This window comes from Bubalus kerabau, chromosome 1 (genome assembly GCF_029407905.1).
Source record: "Bubalus kerabau isolate K-KA32 ecotype Philippines breed swamp buffalo chromosome 1, PCC_UOA_SB_1v2, whole genome shotgun sequence".
NCBI lineage: Eukaryota > Metazoa > Chordata > Mammalia > Artiodactyla > Bovidae > Bubalus > Bubalus kerabau.
The window spans coordinates 16,799,878-16,822,634 of record NC_073624.1 but is presented as its reverse complement, the minus strand read 5'-3'; the positions used below and the strand labels follow the sequence as shown (position 1 = coordinate 16,822,634).

Below are 22,757 nucleotides of genomic sequence, written 5' to 3'. Positions count from 1 at the left end.
TTTCAGCTTTAGCATCATTCCTTCCAAAGAAATCCCAGGGCTGATCTCCTTCAGAATGGACTGGTTGGATCTCCTTGCAGTCCAGGGGACTCTCAAGAGCCTTCTCCAACACCACAGTTCAAAAGCATCAATTCTTCGGTGCTCAGCCTTCTTCACAGTCCAACTCTCACATCCATACATGACCACAGAAAAAACCATAACCTTGACTAGACAGACCTTTGTTGGCAAAGTAATGTCTCTGCTTTTGAAAATGCTTTCTAGGTTGGTCATAACTTTCCTTCCAAGGAGTAAGCGTCTTTTAATTTCATGGCTGCAGTCACCATCTGCAGTGATTTTGGAGCCCAGAAAAATAAAGTCTGACACTGTTTCCACTGTTTCCCCATCTATTTCCCATGAAGTGATGGGACCGGATGCCATGATCTTCATGTACACACTACCATATAATATACAAAATAGTTAAGTAATAAGCACCTACTGTATTTGGGCTCCCCTGGTGGCTCAGTGGTTAATGATCTGCCTACCAATGTAGGAAACATGAGTGCAAGCCCTAGGTCAGGAAGATCCCCTGGAGGAGGAAATGGCAACCCACTCCAGTATTCTTGCCTGGAGAATCCCATGGCCAGAGGAGCCTGGCAGGATACAGTCCATGGGTTTGCAAAAGAGTCAGACATGACTGAGCAACTAAACAACAACTGAATAGCACAAGGAACTCTACTAGATAATCTGTAATGACCTGCATGGGAAAAGAAACGAATGCATATACATATATGTATAAATGATTCCCTTTGCTGTACAGCAGAAACTAAGGCAACGTTGTAAATCAACTATACCTCAATAATTTAAAAAAAAATAATGTTTATTAGTCCAAAGAAGTCTTTTGTGCTCTATTGACATTTTCTTGAGAATCCTGTGTGTGGTTTGTGAAGTTCTCTTCTGAATCTCTTATCAATTGGCCATGGACGAGCTCTGTTCCAATACTCTCCCCCTTCCTCCTAGCCCATGTAAATGAAAGCAGGGCCAACAAGCATGCAACACCCCCAGTCACCAGGGAGCAACTCATCATCTGTCAGTGTCCTCTGCAACACCTTTGATGGTCAAGGCAAACCCTGCTCCATCAGATTCAGCATGGATCCTGAAGGAGCTTGGCTTCTTGAGATAGGGGCCAGGCTTGGGGTGGGGGTATTCATGGCTGAGAAAAGATTATTTTGTTTGGCTGATTGATCCAGGGATCGGTTCGACTTTTGTCCCATTTAGCATGAGAAATAATTGTGCATGCTTATTTAATGAAATGAAAGAGCCAGTTGTTGTTCAGTTGCTCAGTCTTGTCTGATTCTTTTGCAACCCCATGGACTTTAGCCCTCAAGGCTTCTCTGTCCATGGGATTTCCCAGGCAAGAATACCAGAGTGGGTCACCACTTCCTTCTCCAGGGGATCTTCCTGGACCAGGGACTGAACCCACATCTCCTGCATTGGCAGATGATTCTTTACAACTGAGCCACCAGAAAAGCCTAAAAGAGCCAGTAGGGAGGGAGAAATTAGATTAATTTTTTAGGCAAACGTATCCAGTCTTGGGGCTTTAAACACCATCTATATAAATAAGACTCTCAAATTTATATACCAAGCCCTGACTTTTCCCAAGACTTACATATACAATTCATCTATCAATACTTGATGTCTATACTTGAAGCGATCTCTGCCTCCCATCTCACGTATTCCATATAGAACCTATTTTCCTTCCCAAACCTGCTCCACCCAGTTTCCCCTTTCTCTGTTGAGGGCAACACCATTCCTGCAGTTGTTGAGGCCAAAAGCCAAGGAGTCAGCCTTCACTTCCTGCCCTCACCCTCTACATCCAGTCCAGCAGCAAGTTCTAACAGCTGTACCTACAAAATCCGTCCTGTTTCCTGCATATCTCTGCCACCCATCCCTATCCTCACACCATCTCCAGCCTAGACCCTGCAACCAGAGCTGTCTTTTTTATTTATTTACTATTTTTGGTTGTGTTGGGTCTTCATTGCGGCACGGGGTTTCTCTAGTTGTGGTGAGCAGGAGCTACTTTCTAACTGTGGTGCTCGGGCTTCTCATTGCTGTGGCTTCTCTTATTGGGGAGCATGGGCTGTAGGGCACACAGCCTTCAGTAGTTGCTGCACGTGGACTCAGTAGTTGCCGCTCCTGGGCTCTAGAGCACCAGCTCAACAGGTGTGGCGCAGGGACTTAGTTGCTCTGCAGCATGTGGCATCTTCTCAGATTAGGGACCAAACCTGTGTCCCCTGCATTGGCAAGCGGATTCTTTACCACTGAGCCACCATGGAAGCTCCCAGATTTTAAAACTAAATCATACCATGTCACTTTTCTGCTTAAAACTCTCTAGCATTTTCTTGTGGAATTTAGAATAAAATTGAAATTCTCCACCATAATTAAAAAGAGCCCAGCTATCATGCTCCTGACCACCTCCACCCTGTCTGCTACTCCTCCTCTCCCTGTACTCCAGCTCCTTCCCCTTGGACTGCACAGGCTCTTCTAGCCTCAGATCAGAGACTTTGTCATTCCCCCTGGGACCTCACCAGGCTCCCACCAGAACCCCTCATACCACTGGCTCCTCCCACTCAGACCACCTCACGACAAAGGCCTTTTCTGACCACACATTGCCCCCACAAACCCTCCACTGTACTCTCTAGTGCAATGTGCGATTTTATTTCTTCAAAGCACATTGACTGAGGTTTTCTTTTTATTTGCGCATTGTATTAGGCTGCCCTGGGTCTTAGCTGCAGCATGAGAAATCTTTAGTTGCAACCTGTGGGATCTAGTTCATTGACCAAGGACCAAACCCAAGACCTCTGCACTGGAAGCATAGTCTTAGCCACCGAACCACCAGAGAGGTCCCTGAGGTTTTATTTACTTGTTTATTCTGTTGCTCCTTCAACTAGTACATTAGCCATGAGAGCAGGGACCTTGTCTGCCTTGTGAATTGCATCCCTGGTACCCAAAAGCATCTGGTTCATGATGGGGGTTCAATACATACTGGCTGAATTTGACATGGCCTCAGGCATCTGGCCCTGATGATAAAAGCATCCACTTGGACATCTTCATGCTGCCAAACACAAGGCAGAGCAGATCAACCTGGAGATTTTACTTAAACCAGAAGTCAACTCAACTCCTAGGCTATTTACTCTGCCAGACATTTCTCCTTATCTCCACACCACAAACTCCTGCATCAGCCTGCCCAGCCCACTCCCAGGACTGTGGGCCCTGCACCACTGCCCTTCAGAGACCCAGGTGCCAGCAACAGATGCTCTCCTCCCCATTATGTTGTCTGGTTTTTTTTTTTTCTATAAAAGTATTACACACGCACTAAAGAAATTTGTAAATTACAGAGAAGTATGACAAAGCAGGGCAAAAGTTGCTCACAATCTTGACACATTTAACATACTGGGAATTTCTTCTTTTCAATGCATTTTCTTCTTGAGATAACTTGTAAAATGTTTGCTAACCTTTTCTCATTATATTGTTAGCTTTGTCATTGGATATTGTTCCCTAAATATAACTAAATAGCTAAATAATATTTCACTGTCTGGATTGCTGAACCAGTTCTCTTTTAGACATTTCAAATTCTAACATGGCCATAGACATTTACCTCCAAATATAAATATGCATATTTTAAAATTTTTCCCTAGGATAGAGAACCATCTTGATATGTCTCTAGTTTCTGATAAAACCCGGCAGAGCCAGCATTGAAATGCTGGCATCTCAATGCCCTAAGCATTGAAAAAGACTACTGAAGTCTTTCCATGTGATAATTTGTAATAAAAAATACCAAGCAATTATATTGCACCCCATATTTTTCTGTATTGAAGTAACACAAGTAAAAAATTGCTAACCACCTGACTCCCCTGCTAAACATCAGCGCCACAAACACAAGGACCCTGACCATCTCATTCGTGTACCTCCCGTGTACTAGGTGCTGAATAATTACTGGGTAGATGCTGGGTAATTGATGTTCCAGTGCGAATTTGAAAGATAAAGAGAGAAAAACTTGAACACCAACTTCCAAACAGCAACTCCCTTCCCAGCACACCAAATGCACACCCAATAGCAGGACTCAAAGCCATGTCAGTTTCATTTATTCTTCATACAAATATTTTACAGCTTTATTTTTTAAATCATTTACACATATTCATACAAAGAAAAATAAATTTCAGGATGGAACCTTGGGAGCATGGTAGTTTAAAAAAAAAAATCTCTCTGGTCATTAGCTACTGAAGACAAGGCAAGCGGCTTCGTGGCCACCTCAGGCATTTTGGGGGTGAGTGTGTCTCTTGGCAGAATCCATGCTCACCCTCCCCCTGTGGAGGTGGTGAGGGGGAAGAAGGAAGGCAGAGGCTCAAGGTAAAGCTGAACCCCCTCTTTGTTGGGGATCTGGCATGGTGGCAATTTCTGAACCGGCTTTCCAGAAGAACTCGCAGGTCGTTCTAAGCGGAGGGGGATGGCCGCACTCAGGACAGTCCTCGTCCCTGGTCTGTACTCCCTCCACAGGCCCCAGACCAGAGCCCTGGACCTGAGCCCATCTGGTCCCTTCGAGGCTCAGTCCACAACAAGCCTTCCTCCCCACTCCCCCCACCCAAACACTCTGCAGCAACTGACCCCGGTAGCCCCTGAAGACCCCTCCTGCAATGATGCCCATCACTGTGTGCAGCAGCAACCAGGAAACCCAAGCTGCAGCCAGGGGAGGTCCAAGGATAACAGAATCACAAGTACCCCTAAAAACCTGGCTCCACTGAGCCAGATCAACACTTCAATCTTACATGCTACCCTAGACACGGTCATCAAAGAGGTGCTTGGTAGGACCTGCCCCACACCACTGCCTGAGGAGGCTGCGTGATTATCAATTCCTGGGAAAGGTCGGGGGAGGACAGATGTTACAAACGTGGCAGACCCATCAGAAACGGCAGCTGATGACAACAGTTACCCTCTATCTTTGGGTCCTAACCAAAAAGCAGCACCAAGAAAGGGCATGATGAGCAGAGATAGGGAGCTGGACGGACAGCCCTTGAATTACCAAGGGCTCCGATGACACGGCTCCTTTTCCTACAATTATGCAGGAACTAGAATGCAGACTACCCACCCCTACGCGGAGGTGGCCCCTGAGAGGCAGTACCGCTTGTGGTCATCAGCCCGCCCCCTTGGTAGGCCCATTTGGGGAGAGGGAATCATGTCCAGCACAGGGACCCCTCCAAGCAGACACTCGCAGGGCAGCTCATCCCACTGTCACTGGGGCAGGCCGAACATCGCCAGGAGGGTGGGCAGGTCCCGGGCATCGGCTGCCCCATAGGCATCACTCTGGCCTAACATGGACAAGGCCAGACGCAGGGTGCTCCAGATATTCTCTGACATGGCGCCCCCTTCACCCCGAGGGCCCCGACTCTTCCTCTGCATGTTCAGGGCCTCCAGAAAGTGCTCCACAGCCTCCCTGCAGGGCAGAAGCATGAGAGCTGGTGAGAGGACACCCAGGGAAGAAGGCAAGTCAGTGGGCGAGGGGAGAAAGCAGCTGGGCCTGGTGGTCAAGTAACAGATCAGAGGAGAAGCCAGGGCCCGCGGCAGGGAGTTCATTCATTCATTCATTCACTTGTTCACTCATTCATTCATTTACTCAGTCACTCATTCATTTGTTCACTCATTCATTCATTTGTTCATTCACTCATTCATTCATTCATTCATTCATTCCCTCCTCGGCAGACACTCTTACCGGTGGGCCCCAAGGTTGATACAGCTGATGCCCAGGTTGTAGCGAGACCGGATATAGCCAGGCTGGAGCTCAAGGGCCCGGCGGTACGCAGCTACTGCTTCTTCACTCTGGTTTCCATTGGCCAGGGTGGCCCCTAGCTTATTCCACAGCAAATAGTCCTAAGACAGAGATGGCCAAGGGTTAGAAACACCAGCCAGGCTCACATCCAACTCTGCCCCATCTCCCCTGGTTCCCCACTCTATTTCTCTAGCATGTTACGATCCCATTCCTGTCTCCACAGGTCACGATATTACCACTCACCCTCGCAGACTCCCCTAAGCCCAGATGAGCTTGGACTCCCGCCCTTTCCGTCCCAATTCTCCCAAGGAAACCAGGACGCAGAACTGGAAGGAAACACCCCGTGACACTGAAGGTCCCATCAAATGACTTCTCCCCGGGACATGGAGTCGGGGCCTCTCTCCCCTCCTCCCCAGATGCTCACGTCAGGGCGGACGCTGAGTGCAGCGGTGAAGCAGTCCACCGCCTTGTCATACTCCCCACTCAGGTTGAAGAGGACCCCCAGGCCACACTGCACGTCAGGGTCGATGGATGTCGGGTCCAGGCGCACAGCCGCCAGGAAGAGCTCTTTTACTTCAAGAAACAGGGAGCTGGGTGAGGAAGACAAAGATGCAGAAAGGCAGGTGGATGGATATGTCTATATTCCCAGTACTCCCTTCACTAACCCACCATGCATCCGTCCACCTGCACCCTTCCTTCCTTCCAACCCTGAGTCTCCCAACCCTCTGGAACTGAGCGGCAATCTACCCCAACTTCCTCTGTTCTGGTCCTCCCTCTCCCTGGTCACCACCCGCCACCCCAGGAGCCCCTGACTCACTCGGACAATAGGGACCCCAGGATGCGCTTGCTGGAGCCCAGGCCCACCCCACCGGCCCCCTCTTCCCCGGGTGCCACCAGGTGGGCATAGGCCGGCGTGTAGCGTAGCCAGTCTCGCAGGGTCTCACAGGCCTGCCGCTGCAGGGACTCATTGGTGAAGCTCACAGCCAGTGCCATCAGGGCCGTCCGGTTGTCTGGCTTTAGCTCCAGGCACCTGTTTGGACCGAGAGGGACAGGGCTGGTCTCAGCAGCAGCACCCTGCAATCCAACCCGAGAGTTACCTGCCAACTCCCTCCATCCAGATACAGAGGAATTCCCTACTGGTGGGTCATTAATAAAGTCACAGATCTGAGAAAGGGGACATTTCAGCAGCTGAGGAATCAGCCAGGGTATGGAGACAGTCATTCCCAAGTTCACTCCAAACCTTAGAGTTTCATCATGAGAAAACACTTGTTAGTGGCCAGAAAGAAGACCAGGACATGTCGTTCTAAACGCTGTTTGCAGAGCTCCAAGACCACCTCACCCCTCCCCGACCCGTGCCCCCTCTTCAGAGTACTCACTTCCGCAGCGCACTGATGGCTAAAAGTTCTTGCTCGTTCTCTGCCTGGGTGGTCCCCAGATACTGCCAAGCCTAGAGAGAAGGTGCCAGATTTCATCACCCGTGTAGTCATCCTCCCTTCCTCTGGCTCCCCAAAGACTCACCATCTCACTCCCAGGCCCCCACCCCAGGCCGTCACCCAGACCCTAACCCTTATGCACTATTTGCTTCGGGGCCTCCCTCAAGACTGGCGGAGCCCTCTCTAATCAGGTTAGAAGGAGGAGCCACTCACTTCCATGTGCTTGGGGTCCTGCTGCACGGCTGCCTCGAAGAGCAGCACGGCGTTGGGCAGGTCCCCCTCCTGGAGCCGCCGCAGCCCCTCCTCGAAAGGCTGGGGGTGGTCCCGCAGGGGGTTCTCTTCCTCAAAGTGGTACCCCTACAAGGAAGAGGAGCCAGGTGAGACCCGGTCTCAGAAGGAGGAATCTCAGAGGGAGCCGCTATGGAGCAGTGGGAATGAGAGACGACAACCAAGACAGGCAAGAGGCGGAGAGGAAGTGGAGGGCCTCCACAAAGGGATGTGGAAAAATGCTGGCAAACCCTTCATGTCATGAAGGAGACTGTCCGCAACCACAGTGAAGTCAGCCCATGCTGCTACCCTGCTCCCAGCAGCTGGAAAGCCTGGCAAACTCTGATCCACACTGCAATTAAACTTATTTTTAGGAAGTCTTTATCGGCTGATATTTCCACATCCTTGACTCCTCAGCACTGGACAGAGCACATTTCTTAACAGGATCTGCTTAGGGTATGAGATAAGCTCTCTTTAGCTATTCAAAGGGCATTTCTTGTTATCTTGCAATAGTGAGATAATATATAAAGGAAATGTGATTTGAGGCTCTGCTATTCAATTGCAACTCTCACCCAGCTCGCAGAGTCCTGTGCGCACTGACAGGATAGTATTCAAGCACTTTGAAAAACTTAATTTATTCTCCAGTTTCATTCTTAAAAGTTATTAGTATTAATCTGTATCTGTTGTAAATGAAAGCTAAATTCCAAAATCCTGCAGGCAGAAAAGGCTTCAGAGTCACGTCCTGTTCTAGTGGAGGTGTTCTCATTTGAGGGGTTAGGATGCTATTGTGCTGAGTTCTGTCCCGGGGCCATCCACGCAGCAGAGAGGTGTTAAGTAAACTGGATTCCTGGTAAGCATGTGACTGTGACAAGGGAACAAAACGCTCCTTTGAGGAGAGCAGGGGTCACCACCACAAAACAACACACGAGAATGAAAACAAGATACAAGACACAGGGCAAGGCCCTTTCTGAATACAGTTAAGGACAAACCAGAATAGAACTACGAAATAAGAACATAGATGAGGCCCTTCTTCATTATAATTGTGAAAGAGATCAAGAACCAGAAATGCTTAAATCCTGCCAGCAAAGTTATAAGCCATCAGATGCAAATTATTTGTGACAGATAAAAATTAAATAATTACAATGGAGATTTAAGAAACGCGACATACGGGAGATGGACTTGGGATGTTGTTGTTCTCAGTCACTAAGTTATGTCCGACTCTGTGTGACCCCATGGACGGTAGCCCGCCAGGCTCCTCTGTCCATGGGATTCTCCCATGGACAAGAATTGGAGTGGGCAGCCATTTCCTTCTCCAGGGATCTTTCGTACTCAGGGATCGAGCCTGGTTCTGCATTCCAGGCAGATTCTTTACTGTCTGAGCCACCAGGGAAGCCCATAACAACCTACAAGATGCAGGATAAGCTTGGGATCACTGTTACAGCCTAAAAAGTCTAATCATTAGGCCTGATCCACTGTCTGGTCTGCTCAAACTTTCAGAGGATCATACTGCAAAAACAGGATCACTACTAAGTAGAGTGTATCCCATCACAGAATTTTCTCCTTCATTTTAACAGTCTACAATAGCTGCTCAAGGTATGGCTGCAGTCTTGCAAATTTAAGGACCATAAATAAAAAAATTTACATTCACAGACCCATGAATTTACTTGACAGAGTCAGAGCAACATCTGAAAAAAAAAAGAAAAAAACACTACTACTGACGTATAATTCAATAACAGCAAAAGGCAGATAAAATCCGGATTGTTCATATGTGATAACAAAGCTTAGCATATTTTTGTGGAACATTAATTCAAATGCTTCTAATCCTAATTTTGCAATATCCCACCCAAGGTATCAATGATGTCAAAACAGGGTTCAAGAATCTAAAAACAGGGACTTCCCTGGCAGTCCAGAGGTGGAGAGTCTGCCTTCCAGTGCAGGGGACCACCTGGTCGGGGAATAAGATCCCACATGCCCTGCAGCATGGCCAAAAGAATAAATTAATTTTTAAAACAATAAGTAAATAGATACTAAGTTAGAGGGCAGAGATGGCCTACTACCTAACATTTTCTACCAAAGGAGCTATCAATGTTCTTAAAATGCTTTCAACCAACCTCCAAAGCAGAGCTCCTTCTTCTGAGCTCTTAACGCATCATGTGCAAACCTCTATTTCAGGTACTATGTCACTTATTACTGCTATTAATTTTTATATCCCAAGAATAAAGAATACTTTCAATGATTGGAGAAGAACACGGAGTGATCCTAATGGTAAAGAATCCACCTGCCAATGCAGGAGATTTAAAAGACACAGGTTCGATCCCTGAGAAGGGAATGGCTACCCACTCCAGTATTCTTGCCTGGAGAATCCCATGGACAGAGGTGCCTGGCAGGCTATAGTCCATGGGGCTGCAAAGAGTTGGACACCACTGAAGTGACTTAGCACACTAGGGAGTAATCCAGGCTTCCTTTTCATGGAAGCGGGCTCAAGAAAATGATTATTTAAATGTGGGTACCCTTCAAATTCAGGATTAAAGGAGAGACAATAAAAGAAGGAAACCTCGCAACGTGAAAACAGCCACTTTTCACCTTGTCATAGGAAGCAGACGTGAGGTCGTCATGGTCAGAGAGCCAGGGGTGGGCCTCAGCGTCACGCTTTGCCATCTCCTCCAACTCTGCCTGCAACTTGTCCCAGAAGTCGACATCAGACTGTAAGGGAGGGAGGGCAGATAGGGAAGAAGGTCCATTGTGACGGCCCCGCACTGCTCTCAGTGCAGTACCTCTTCCTTTCCCACGTATCTCCCTATGCAGTAACTCTTCCTTTCCCACGTGTCTCAGATCACGGGAAAGCTTTCCTTTGCTGCTCTTCCCAGATGCTGTTCCCAGATCCTGACTCAGTGGGCTGGGAGGCCCAGGAACTGCTGTTTTCGACAGGCACCCACACCATCCCATGGCAAAGGAAATGGCAACCCACTCCAGTATTCCTGCCTGGAGAATTCCATTGACTGAGAAGCATGGCAGGCTATATTCCATGTAGTCGCAAAGAGTCAGACACGACTGAGTGACTATCACTCACACTCACATCCCACCCCAAGTAACTCTGACACAGATGATCCAGAATATTATGAAATACTGCTACTGCTGCTGCTGCTAAGTCGCTTGAGTCGTGTCCGACTCTGTGCAACCCCATAGACGGCAGCCCACCAGGCTTCCCCGTCCCTGGGATTCTCCAGGCAAGAACACTGGAGTGGGTTGCCATTTCCTTCTCCAATGCATGAAAGTGAAAAGTGAAAGTGAAGTCGCTCAGTCGTGTCCGACTCTAGCAACCCCATGCACTGCAGCCTACCAGGCTCCTCCGTCCATGGGATTTTGTAAGCAAAAGTACTGGAGTGGGGTGCCATTGCCTTCTCCGTCATCTCTAATTTTGGGACACCCACTCTCTCCATAGGAGCATTTCCTCCTGGCTTGGTCACACTTCACCAGCTATTCTCACCTCTATGGCCGACTTGGCTCGTTCAAACTCCATATCGAGGGCAGACGTGTTTACTGGTCTTGTGAACTGGTCAACCCAGGCCTCTGACGTACCCTGTAACAAAGCAGGCTGGTCATAGCACCACCACCAATTTTCTACCCACTAAACACCCAGTGAACACCCATTAGACACCACCAGCCTGGGCACTTCTGAGAAGAACATTCTCAGAATCTCTTTCCCGCCCACTCAGGACCTGGATGCTACCAAACAAGCTGGCAATAGGTTCCCTTCACCCTCTGGGACCCCTGAGCCCACGGCCGGGGGCACCAGCAGCTCTGGGGTGGGGCTGGGAGGTGACAGGAGCCTACCTGCTGCTGAATAAACTCTGCCGCCCACTGCTCTGCCTGAGCTCGGCCTGACCCTGCGCCGGACTCCAGGGACACCTGCCCCTCGCCAATCTGCCGCACGAATTTCAGGAACTGGGGCACAGAGATACACACAGGCCACTTGGGAGAGGACTTGCAGGTGTGCCCTCTCGACCATGCCCAGAGGAGCCTGCACTGACCCCTCCCCCTGAGGACCACCTCTAGCTTCAGACAAGGTACGCTAAGGACCCTGGAAAAAGCGGAGAGCAAAGAGAGGGGGATCTCTGGCTCTAAAGATGGTAGAAGACACAGAAAAGACAGAGGGTTAGCAGGCAAGGAAGTGCGGGCAAGAAGACTGGGGGAAGAGGCAGGGCCCTAAGTCTCTGCTCCCCAGAGAGGAAGGAGTGGACCCCGGGTCCCAGCTCTTTCTCTTTAAACTAAACGGGGTAAAGGAAGGGCTCCCCTGACTTCTCAGATGAAGCGGCAGTGGTGAGATGGAGCTCACCTCAGAGCCAGCCAGCTTGGGGTCATCCACCTTGGCCACAAAGTCGCTGGCTGCGTGCTGCAGGTCCTCCTCGGGCTGGTATTCATCATGCCTGGAACAGGCAAGGATGCGCCAACTGTACACGCGGGTCTGCCACTACCTTGCCCTCGCCGTTCCCCACTCCTCGCCTGCAGTAGTTAGAGTTCTCATCGGGGAACAGAGAGGGTGTCCACACTCCCACGAATTCCACTTTACATTAAAGAAGGACCTCTGGGCAGGAGGGGCAGAGCACTAGCTACGCGCTTCTACCTCTCTCTTCCCCAAACCATCTTTGGGACAGAGAGAAGGAACAGACAGTAGCAGGCTCCAAATTAAAGGGAAACAGGTGCGTCAGATAAAGCTATGAATTCTTGGTACAATAGTTAGGGTTCTTGATTCAGTTACATTTGAAACATAAATGAACTGGGATAATGGTACAAGTGGAAGCCTTAGAGTAGGTAATGAAGGGGCTGCAAGTAGGTTTGAGGATGTTGATGGAGGAGCTTGGGGGGCACAGGAGCAGACAGGGGGTTGAGGGAGGGGACTGTCCAGTGCTCATTCCACGGGGCCCATCCAGAGAGAAGAGGCTGGACTCACCAGCGATCAGCGGCAGCCGTTCCCTCCGGCTCTCCCAGCCACAGCTTCTCCTCTGACTGCTCCAGGTACTCCTCAGCCCAGCGGGCCGGAGACACAGACAAAGGGTCTGCAAGGAGCAGAGAGGTGGGCAGTCAGCAAGGGAGTAGGGAGGGGAGAATATGAACCAAGTCAAGGCAGAATCCCACAGACACCCCTGGTCAAAAGAAAACACTACCAAGTTTTCAATATCCAACTTACTCCCCAGGGGCCTGGGGGACAAGTGTACTGAGCTGGGGACAGGAGACCAAATGAGGTGGCTCAGGAGAGGGGTATGAACCAAACCCTTTTTGTTTGAAATACAAGAGTGCTCACTAAGACAGCAGGCACCGGGCCTCCAGCTTCCTCAGAGGTGATGCGGGGACCTCAGGGGACCAGGGAGACATGGGCGCTCCCACTCCTTAATCAAGCCTGTCTGTCCTGTCTATACAGTTCACGCCCTCCAGGCCACAGGAGGCTCGTATTTCATCCTAACATAATGTACCACCAAGAGAATCTGAGGAGCAGAATGCTGAGCCAGACCTAGAGATGTATGGGCCCACTCTGCCCACTGGGTCTTTTTTTTTTTGAGATGTAACATACAAACACAAAAGTATGTAGAGTGGGCCAGACTTAGGTGTGCTGCTTCATTAATTTCTACCTATGAACACACTCCAGACCACGGCATGGACCGTCTCCAGTTCCCTCACGGGTTCTCGCAGGCCCCCACCACCACCCCTCCCCGGGATAAACACTATTCTGACTTCTGTCACGTCTGACTGGTTTTGAGAGCTACGTTTTTCAGTCTAATTCCAGAAATTGTCTTAGAAGCTCTCGTGACAAAGGTTGCACCAAGGCAATCTCAGAATAAACATAACAAATGAGGCTGCTGAACTTTCCTCAACCTGCAGGACTTTGCTCTTTACTATTCTGAGGCCAGAAATAAAAAGAGAGAGAGACAAATTAAAGGATTTAAAGGGGCCCTAAGGAATTAGTACACGAAGTGAAGGGCGGGCTTGTGGCCTTCTTTCCTTCCTGCTCGGCCCTCTTGCCCTTACACGTGGTCATCCTGTCTTTTGAAGCTCTGTCACTACTTTTAACACCAAGGAGGCAAGTTGACTTTCTCAGTTGATTTATAACAGAACTTTCTATTCCATTGAACTGACACTCTGTCTGAATAATTTCAACAAGCTAATCTCAACATCTGAGAAAACAATGCCAAAATCTGAAAAAGAAAAAAAAAAATCAAGACTCACAGATATCACCTAATCATAAATAATGAGTGACTTATTAGCAATAAAATGAAAGATACGGTTGACAACTCTTTTGATCATGGACTTGGTCTCTTAATTTCAAGAGCTCCTAACAATTATATCCTGATTTCCCTCACTGGCTTTTACAGGCAACATTTCTCTTTCCTTTGCCCCAGCTAGACTGTTGGCTCAAGTCTGGAGACCTAATAAGGAAATGCCTAATACCCCTATCCTGTTCTGTTGAAAAATAACCAGTCCTTTCTCCTCACCCTCCAGTCATGCCTTCAGCTGGAATGTTTCGCAAAAGCATATTCTGGCCACAAATACCCCTTGAATTACAGAGAACACCAGTTCTGTGCAATCCTCCTTTACAGGACAAGAAGTGACAGAAAAAGTACGAAATGACCCAGACTCTACAATGGACAAGAAGTAGTTTAGGGGAAAAAAAAAAAAAAATCCCAGAGATGCATCATCATCAAAGAGCCATAATTTGGTATTTAACCATATTGGCCATGAGATTCAGGATTTTCTGGCATTGGGAATCTACTCCAACAAAGGATGTAAAGTAAAATAATCAAAAGAATACTACCTGGCCTTCAATGCTTTTTGAGAAAATCTTATAAAAAACCAGATCCATGTGCTTGCCTGTGAGATTGAAGGAACTAAGGCCTGCTGAGTGGGAGGGACTATCCAAAGTCAGGAGATCCTAGAGTGATACCCAGCAACCTAACCTAGATACCAGACATCTGACTCAGAGCCTCCACCTCACTTCAATTCTCAGTGTGTGTTCATCTCATCTAGAAACATGAACACCAACAGTCAAAAACTCAGAATTTCCTACCTCTATCTGTGGAAGTTTCCACATCTGCTAAATAACACAGTGGTCTAGAGGCAGGTTCTAGGGCCTTCCCTGGTGGTCCATTAAGAATCCGCCTTCCAATGCGGGAGACACAGGTTTGATCCCTGATTCGGGAAACGAAGATCCCACACGCTGCGCAGCAACTAAGCCCACATGCCACAACTACAGAGCCCGCACCCTCCCGATATGGCCAGAGAGAAGCCCGTGTGCCGCAACTAAGACCTGACACAGCCAAATTAATTCCTTACATTTAAAAAATAAAAAAAGAGAAAGAAGGCAGGTTCTAGGGTCAGCCTACCTGCACTCGGATCCCAACTCTATCACTGACTCACTGTGCGTCTCCTGCCCCAAGTCTCCCTCCCCACGAATCAGTCAACCCCCTAAGTTTCTAAGTCCTTATCTGTGAAATGGAGATAATAATAGCTACCTCACCAGGATTCTTGTGAAGACTGGATGGGATAATGCCAGTGTAAAGCACAGAGTAACAAGTATTAGCTACTATCATCATTCCTGTCTGCTCAAGGCAAAGCCATACAAAAGTGGAAACATCACAATGAGATTGTTATTCCTTTTATTCCACAGCCTTTCTGCTGCCATTAAGGGGAGATCTATCGCCAATCACCATCTGCTAATTCTGGCCACTGGTCTTCCTATGGAAGAGCAGGTTTATCTCTCATGACTGTCATGTAAACCCCACACACCATGTTACCTGAGGCGGTCTAAACTCAAAACCCCTTAAAGATGTTTCTCTTCTCTAGAGCTGAGCAATCACAAGATGGATAGTTATTTGGCCCAGAAGATTGCCAAATAAAGGGGGAGGGTTGGAGTTCCGTCAGGAAATACATCAGACTCAAAAATGAGCTTCATGTGGTAATGGAATAATTCTGAATCTTGATTGCAGTGACAGTTACACAAATCTGCATGTGATGAAACTACATGAAACTATAAACACACGAATAAAAGTACGTACAACTGGTGAAATCTAATAAGATACATCAGATCAGATCAGTCGCTCAGTCGTGTCCGACTCTTTGCGACCCCATGAATCGCAGCACGCCAGGCCTCCCTGTCCATCACCAACTCCCGGAGTTCACTCAGACTCACGTCCATCGAGTCAGTGATGCCATCCAGCCATCTCATCCTCTGTCGTCCCCTTCTCCTCCTGCCCCCAATCCCTCCCAGCACCAGAGTCTTTTCCAATGAGTCAACTCTTCACATGAGGTGGCCAAAGTACTGGAGTTTCAGCTTTAGCATCATTCCTTCCAAAGAAATCCCAGGGCTGATCTCCTTCAGAATGGACTGGTTGGATCTCCTTGCAGTCCAAGGGACTCTCAAGAGTCTTCTTCAACACCACAATTCAAAACATGGATCATGGCAATTTTCTGATTTTTATATTGTACATAACGAACAAATGCAAAATATGACCAATGGTGAAAACAGAGGGAAAGACACATAGAAACTTTCTGTACATGTTTTTTGCAACTTCCATAGGAACTATATTTCCAAATACAACATTAAAACAAGAAAAAATGGTTTCTTACTAGATTCTGGAATCCTTACAATGGAGACTTAAAAATATTAAAGATTTAAAGAATATAACCTTCTCTCAACTTGAAGTCTACTTATCCACAAAGAAACAGGCTATGTCACTACTCTGAAAATATCAGCCATAAATGCTATGAGGTTAGTGTCCAGGGATTCCACGTCCACGGATTCCACGTCCACGGATTCAACCAATTACAGATGGAAAATATTCAGAGGGGGTGGGGGAGGGGAATTCCAAAAAGTTCCAAAAAGCAAAACGTGAGTTTGTGAGCATGCTGGCGACTATTTACAAAGCATTGGCACTGTATTAGATATTATAATTAATCCAGAGATTTAAAGCATATGGGAGGTTAGGTTCTATGCAAATATGACGCAATTTTATAATAAAGGACTTGAGCATCCACAGGGGTCCTGAAACCAAATCTCTGCAGATACCACAAAGGACTGTACTAGGAAGTCAGTTCCCTCTAGTTCTTTCTGCCAGATCTCAACTCTTTCATTCAATAAATCCTGAAAGGCCACTACATACAAAGCAATATATTACTGCAACAGAGCATTTATACGAAGATAGATCCCACACAGCTCAACTTTCCTTTCCAGTTTTCCACATCCTTGCCTCCAGGAAACAAGAGGAGGAAGAGAGAGATCTCCCAAAGAGAATTTAACATGTAAGACAGGTCCAGTACATTTTTCTAAAGTAGCTCTTCATTTACAGGATAAGGAAGATTTCAATGGCTCCAAGCACTTGAGTAATTGTAATAACAAAAATCTCATCAATAATAACTAAAAACTCATCCTGAGTTATCAAAAATGACTGATGCTCATGAGTTATAACAGAAGTATCTCTGTAATAAGAGCACTTAAAGCTAAAGTTTGTACAAAAAGGTGAGTACTAGTCTGGTGGAGGGAACTTTGTGGTTAAAGCTCAGATTTTCCAGTTGAGGCAATTTCAAAGAAGATTCTCAATGATAGTGTAATGGTTTTAAGTACGGAGCCTGGAGTCAGACATAAGTTTGAATATCATCTCTGTTACTGAATGATAATCAGACAAAACTCAATTTCCGTGTCTATAAAATGCGGGCAGAATATCTACCTTTTGTCACTGAAGCTCAACTGGCTTTGAGAATATGAAGTGCCCAGAAACCAAGAACACTCACTGTTCTTCCTTAAACTCCAATTTAAAAGAGGGAAAGGGAGTCATGATAAAAGAGACCAGCAGCTTTATTTTATTTTAGTTGCTAGATTTTGGGGGTTTTCTCCTGTGTGTAGAGGAAGGCCTATCTTTAGGACAATAAAAATGATTGGGGGCGGGAGGTACCCATTAGGTCATTAATCATGTCATGAAAATTCAGTAACTATGATGACAGGAGGACCCTGAGAGGCCAGAATCTTTGTGACTTTCTCCCTTTATCTCTCTTGTTATCTTGATTTCTTAAGTGGAAATAGCCTAAGAGTGCTCACTTTGAGAGCAATCAGGAAAAGCAAAGCTGAAGAGAAGGCCCTTGCTCAGGCCTATCCTCAGACAGGCTGAGGGGAGAAGCAGCAGTCCCACAGGGTGCGATGACCTTGGACAACTCAAAGATGGAAAGTTAGGCTGGGACCCTGAAGAGCTTAAGATGCAGGCCTGGCAGTACAGCATAATGGCTAAGCCCACCAACTCTGGAATCATTCAAACCCAGAGTCAAATTCCAACTCCACCACTTACAAAGCCATGATTCCCTGGGCAAACTACTTAATCCCTCAGCCTCAGTTTTCTTATCTATGTACTAAGAATAAAAACAGTAACAACCTCAAGGGTTTTCAGGGAGATTAAATGGACAATGCATTTAAAGCACTAAAACAAAGCCTAGCTCATGGTGAAGTAAACATTAGCTCATATTATTAATTTTTATTATCATCACCAAGACCGTATACTTCAAGCCTTTGAACTCTACAATTCCACTTTCCAAGGCTCCAACCCTGCTCAGGACGACTTAATGCCAGAATCCCCAGGGATGCCGTGAGCAGCTCTTTCTTCCTAGGCAACGCTGCCACCCATCCAATCCGTGGATCCTCTCCACCAAACTACAATAATAAAGTTCCAGGTAACAAAGAAGAAAACCTAACTCCTCGTGTTCTCTCTCTCCTCCCAGTCTCTTAACCAGTTCAAACCCACTCCTCTGCATAATATAAGTTTCAATTCCCTTTTACCATCTAAAAGAAACCTGGTTCAGTGCCCTATAGAAGAGAGTCAAGAGTTCAGAAAGGTCATAAGCAGCTGAAATCACTCTATATAGATGAGGGTTTAAAAAAAAAAAAAAAACATGAATGAGGATAACAGTGTAGAACTCTGCCCCATAGGAACCATTTTAGATTTTCCCATGACAAGCCTCACCTGTAACCTCAGAGATGAACTCTTGGGACCAGTCAGTCTCATTATACTCCTGAGTGACATCCACAGCATCTCCAGCTGCGAGAAACTCCTGGGCCCAGTTCTCGGACAAGGCCAAGTCTGCCACACCAGGGGCTTCAGAGATAGAGAGAGAGAGAACTGAGGAAAATATACATCATTCCATCAGGCCTCAGGAACCCTGTTGTTGCTCTTGTTTAGTCTCTAGGTCATGTCCGACTCTTTGCAACCCCGTGGACTGTAGCCCCCCAGGCTCCTCTGTCCATGGGATTCTCCAGGCAAGAATATTGGAGTGGGTTGCCATTTCCTCCTCCAGGGGATCTTCCAGATCCAGGAATCAAACCCGCGTCTCCTGCATTGGCAGGCACATTCTTAACTGTCTGAGCCACCAGGGAAGCCCTGAGTACATGTGAAAACACTCTATTTGTCTCCTTCTATAACTCAGTTCCCCAATATCAGCGGCTTCCAAATACAAAATCCCCTTGTCTCCATCTGCCCAGAAAACGGTGATTCCCCTCCCTAACACCAGACCCTGGACCCACCTCTCTGGGGTGCCTGGCGGAAGTTTGACTGTTCAATCTCCTGCATCTCGGCCAGGAGGTCATCCATCTTGAAGGTCTGAGGGGCACGGGACACAAGAGGTGCATTCTGGTCCTGGAGGAACTCAGCCACCAACTGTCAGAAGAGAGATGGTAAAGCGAACCCAGCAAGAAACAGGGGCCCATTCCATGAGGGACACAAACGTCAAACACAAGGAAAGGGAAACCCAGAACCCATAGATTTGGAAACGCTCAAAGAATACGTAAAGCAACAAAATTCTGTAAAGCAATTATCCTTCAATTAAAAAATACATAAATTAAAAAAAAAAACAAACAAGAAAGCTGAGGCAACTCTCATTGGATCAGGGAAGTCTGCAGACTGAAAAATGCGTGAGCCGAGTTTAAAGTATGAGCAAACAAAAAATGAGACAGGAGAGACTGGTATATTTACCTCATCTTCAGAAGCTACCCCCAAAGGCTTAGAGACCTAAGACAAAAGAAAGAGATGATATGGTAAAGTAGTGAAGACCACAGACCCTAACTCAGCCCTGGGTAAAAATTCCAGCTCTTCCATTCACATGACCTTGGGCAAGTGACAGAACTTCTCTGAGCCTCAGTTTCTTCATTCACATCCATAGCCTTCCTCTATACAAAGTCGTTCAATGCCTAATACAGTAAAGCTGACTCATCAGAAACTGCTATTATTTGAAACACAATAAAGCAAGCAGTTATCCCAAAGCGTGCATCTGGACCCTCCATCCCAGGTTTCCACCTCAAAAGCACTCACCGCTTCCGAGGCTGGGGCTCCTGGAGGCCAGGGGCCGGGCCTCAAGCCCTCCTGTCGAAGGGCCTTGTCCTGGGTGAAGTGCCCGGCCAGCTTCATGAGTGGGTTAGCACCCCCACATTCCGCCTCCACCAGCTCCCGCATTGCCATGGTGACCGCCGGCTCTCTGATGGGCAGAGGTTTGGAACTGAGGTCCAAGAGCCAAACCCTTCCCCAGCCCACAACTCTGCCCAGATCTGGGGGAGGCAGGCAGACGTCCGTCCCAGGTGATTGGCCGCGGACCACTGCGCCTTCTCGGCTTGCCCCCACCTCTGCCAGGAGTCGGGGGGCCGGTGCCCTCCTGCCGCCCCCCTCAAAGGCTACCGCGCTCCGCCGGGGCCTCTCCAGCGGCCTCCACGACTGCGGTCTCAGGCAGTGGGACAGACGGCGACCGCCCCCCACAGACGGGCCGGGACCCCAAGGAACCAAGGGGGACCATTCCGCAGCTGAGCTGTACGCGGACACTGGCCGGGGAAGGAAGAGGGGGCACGCCGCGGGGCAGTCAGTCCAGGCCCCCACACCCCTGTCGCCCGGCGAGCACCACAGGGGGCCCATTCCCGCCCCTTAAGTCACCTGGGCCCCACCCCCTGTTCGGCCGGTCGTGGCCCCCCCCTCCAGCGCTCCTAGCACCCCATCTCTCCCGCCCCGGTAGCAGCTCAAGCCCCGCCCCCGCTCCCTGCGAGGACACCGCAAGGGCGGGGGGAAGACCAGGAAGGTGTCCTCGCGCCCCTCGGGGCCCAGAGCTCACCGCCGCGCGCGGAGCCGCACGATCAGGCCCGGCACCTGGTGCTGGCCGGAGAGGACTGGAGCGGAGGGGGCGGGGAGCCAAGGGCGGGGCTAGGGCTTAAAGGGGCAGTGACCGTCGCGCGGCTGCCGCTGCCCTGCGGAAGCTGTTGGAGTGGGCGGGGCTTTAAGTATGCGGCGCAGCGTAATGGGCGGAGTCATGGGTCTTAAAGGGGAAGTCTTGGAGCGTCGACTAGGCGAGCGTTCGAAAAGATCGTGGACGCTAGGACATATTTGATGTAAATCTCAAAGAAGAATGGAGCTAGGCGGGCTTCCTGGTCTTTGTGGGGAAGCCGAGCACGCGGATCGTGGACTCAGATCGTTCTGCCTCTTCCCGGGGGGCGCACTGTGACCCCGACATGTTCCCTCCCTTTCTAGGTCTCGGTTTTAGAGAAAGGCCCTAACGCAGGAATAGTTGAGGTCAAATCCGGGGCCTTCCCCAGCTTTCCAGGCCTTCCCCAGCCTTCCAGGCCTCCCCGCTTCCAAACTGCCCCTAGCAGGACAGCGTCACAGTTTCCATGGTGACAGAGGCCTGCTCCCGAATCCCTCAGCCACATCTACGTATTGGGGAAAATAGCACAAAATGACAAATTCCGGTGACTAAAATAGGGTCCAACACATCCTGAGACTTCAAGCTGGTAACCTACAGGGAAGGTGCACAGTGAGTCACTTCTCTCCCCTCCTTCCTCCGTCGCCACCTGTCAAGGTCGCCGTGGTGACCCTATTCCCACGGTCCCAGACTGGGAAAGCACAACTATCAATGCAAGAAACGATTTTTAATCACAGAATAAACCTTAGGTCCCACCATCTGCCACAAAATTGACCCTGGTGTCAAAACCTCAAGGACACTGGAAGACAAACCTTGAAATCTCACCGGCTTCCAAGTCCCAGGGTGTCCTGACGTCATGAAGAAGGGCAGGAGGTGCTCAGGGCTGTGGGCAGTTGAGCAAGGACAAGTTTGTGCCAAAAGGAAAAAAAGAGTACCATCCCAGCTTAGGGTGCAGGAGAGGAAGGTTATCAGCAGGTGGCGCCCTGGGCCAGGCTTGCTTCCTGGCTGTGCTGCTGCTGCTGCTAAGTCGCTTCAGTCGTGTCCGACTCTGTGCGACCCCATAGACGGCAGCCCACCAGGCTTCCCCGTCCCCGGGATTCTCCAGGCAAGAACACTGGAGTGGGTTGCTATTGCTTTCTCCAATGCATGAAAGTGAAAAGTGAAAGTGAAGTCACTCAGTCGTGTCCGACTTTTAGCGACCCCAGGGACTGCAGCCCACCAGGCTCCTCCGTCCATGGGACTCTCCAGGCAAGAGTACTGGAGTGGGGTGCCATTGCCTTCTCCGTAGATTTCAAAGGTGGAAGTCCCAAGGGACCGTAAGGGCAAGGCTGTGTAAACATGGCCCTGATGGTAGAGAAGCTGCTCTGACACCTCAGGGAAACAGAATGGCAGGGAAAATCTGAGACTGAGAAATTTCTCCTTTTCCTTACCTTTTTACCAGAGATTCCAACCCTTGCCTGGACTCTGTTCTCAGGCTGCCACTGTAAAGCAAATACCTGTACCTAAATAAACTAAACCATGCCAAGGAGGAAGGGATGCCCCTTTGAAAAGTGCATACTTTAAAAAGAGGGTCACTCAGGAATTAACAGCATTGTAAATCAACTATACTTCAATCTTGCTGTTGTTGTTTAGTCACTAAGTCGTGTCTGACACTTTGTGACCACATGGACTGCAGCCCACCAGGCTCCTCTGTCCACAGGATTTCCCAGGCAAGAATACTGGAATGGGTTGCCATTTCCTTCTCCAGCGTATCTTCTCGACCCAGGGATCAAACCCATGTCTCCTGCATTGGCAGGTGGATTCTTTACCACTGAGCCACCAGGAAAGGCCATCATACTTCAATAAAAATAAATAAGAAAAAAAAAAAAAGAGGATCCCTGGACAGAGCAATGTTTAACTGAAAGCACATTGATACAGTAGAATGTCAGAAAATCAAGGCAACCAGACCCCAGTACCATTCAAAGCATAGCACACACATAACCTTGAGCTCTGCTAGGCATTTAGTAACCAATTAGCAATAACTCACTATGTATGCCACTTGCAGGAGAATG

General features: G+C 48.5%; 1 protein-coding gene across 3 annotated transcripts; it reads right to left on the bottom strand.

Moving 5' to 3' along the window:
• Positions 1 to 4,099: 4,099 nt before the first annotated feature.
• Positions 4,100 to 21,665, bottom strand: PEX5 (peroxisomal biogenesis factor 5). 3 transcript variants are annotated; one of them, XM_055569501.1, is made up of 16 exons: positions 21,519 to 21,665; positions 19,839 to 20,001; positions 19,503 to 19,538; positions 19,055 to 19,187; positions 18,498 to 18,629; positions 12,452 to 12,557; positions 11,837 to 11,927; positions 11,335 to 11,445; positions 10,988 to 11,080; positions 10,084 to 10,203; positions 7,447 to 7,590; positions 7,177 to 7,247; positions 6,618 to 6,830; positions 6,225 to 6,390; positions 5,744 to 5,901; positions 4,100 to 5,467 (listed from the first exon to the last, which is right to left on the bottom strand). In XM_055569501.1, exons 2-16 carry the CDS (start codon positions 19,983 to 19,985, stop codon positions 5,266 to 5,268), a joined length of 1,923 nt encoding a protein of 640 aa, XP_055425476.1. In that variant the 5' UTR covers positions 19,986 to 20,001; positions 21,519 to 21,665; the 3' UTR covers positions 4,100 to 5,265. The 3 variants fall into 3 exon arrangements, with proteins under 3 accessions (XP_055425476.1, XP_055425468.1, XP_055425487.1); XM_055569493.1 differs by lacking the exon at positions 21,519 to 21,665 and adding an exon at positions 20,623 to 20,774; XM_055569512.1 differs by lacking the exons at positions 11,335 to 11,445; positions 21,519 to 21,665 and adding an exon at positions 20,623 to 20,774.
• Between the last annotated feature and the right edge of the window lie 1,092 nt (positions 21,666 to 22,757).

Excerpts from the sequence above, each read along its gene's own strand:
- PEX5 (XM_055569501.1), bottom strand. The coding sequence starts at position 19,985 with ATGGCAATGCGGGAGCTGGTGGAGGCGGAATGTGGGGGTGCTAACCCA. Across the intron at positions 11,081-11,334 it reads CAGAGTTTATTCAGCAGCAG|GGTACGTCAGAGGCCTGGGT; the intron begins GTAGGCTCCTGT and ends GCTTTGTTACAG. Across the intron at positions 6,391-6,617 it reads CTGGGGTCCCTATTGTCCGA|CTCCCTGTTTCTTGAAGTAA; the intron begins GTGAGTCAGGGG and ends TTCCTCACCCAG.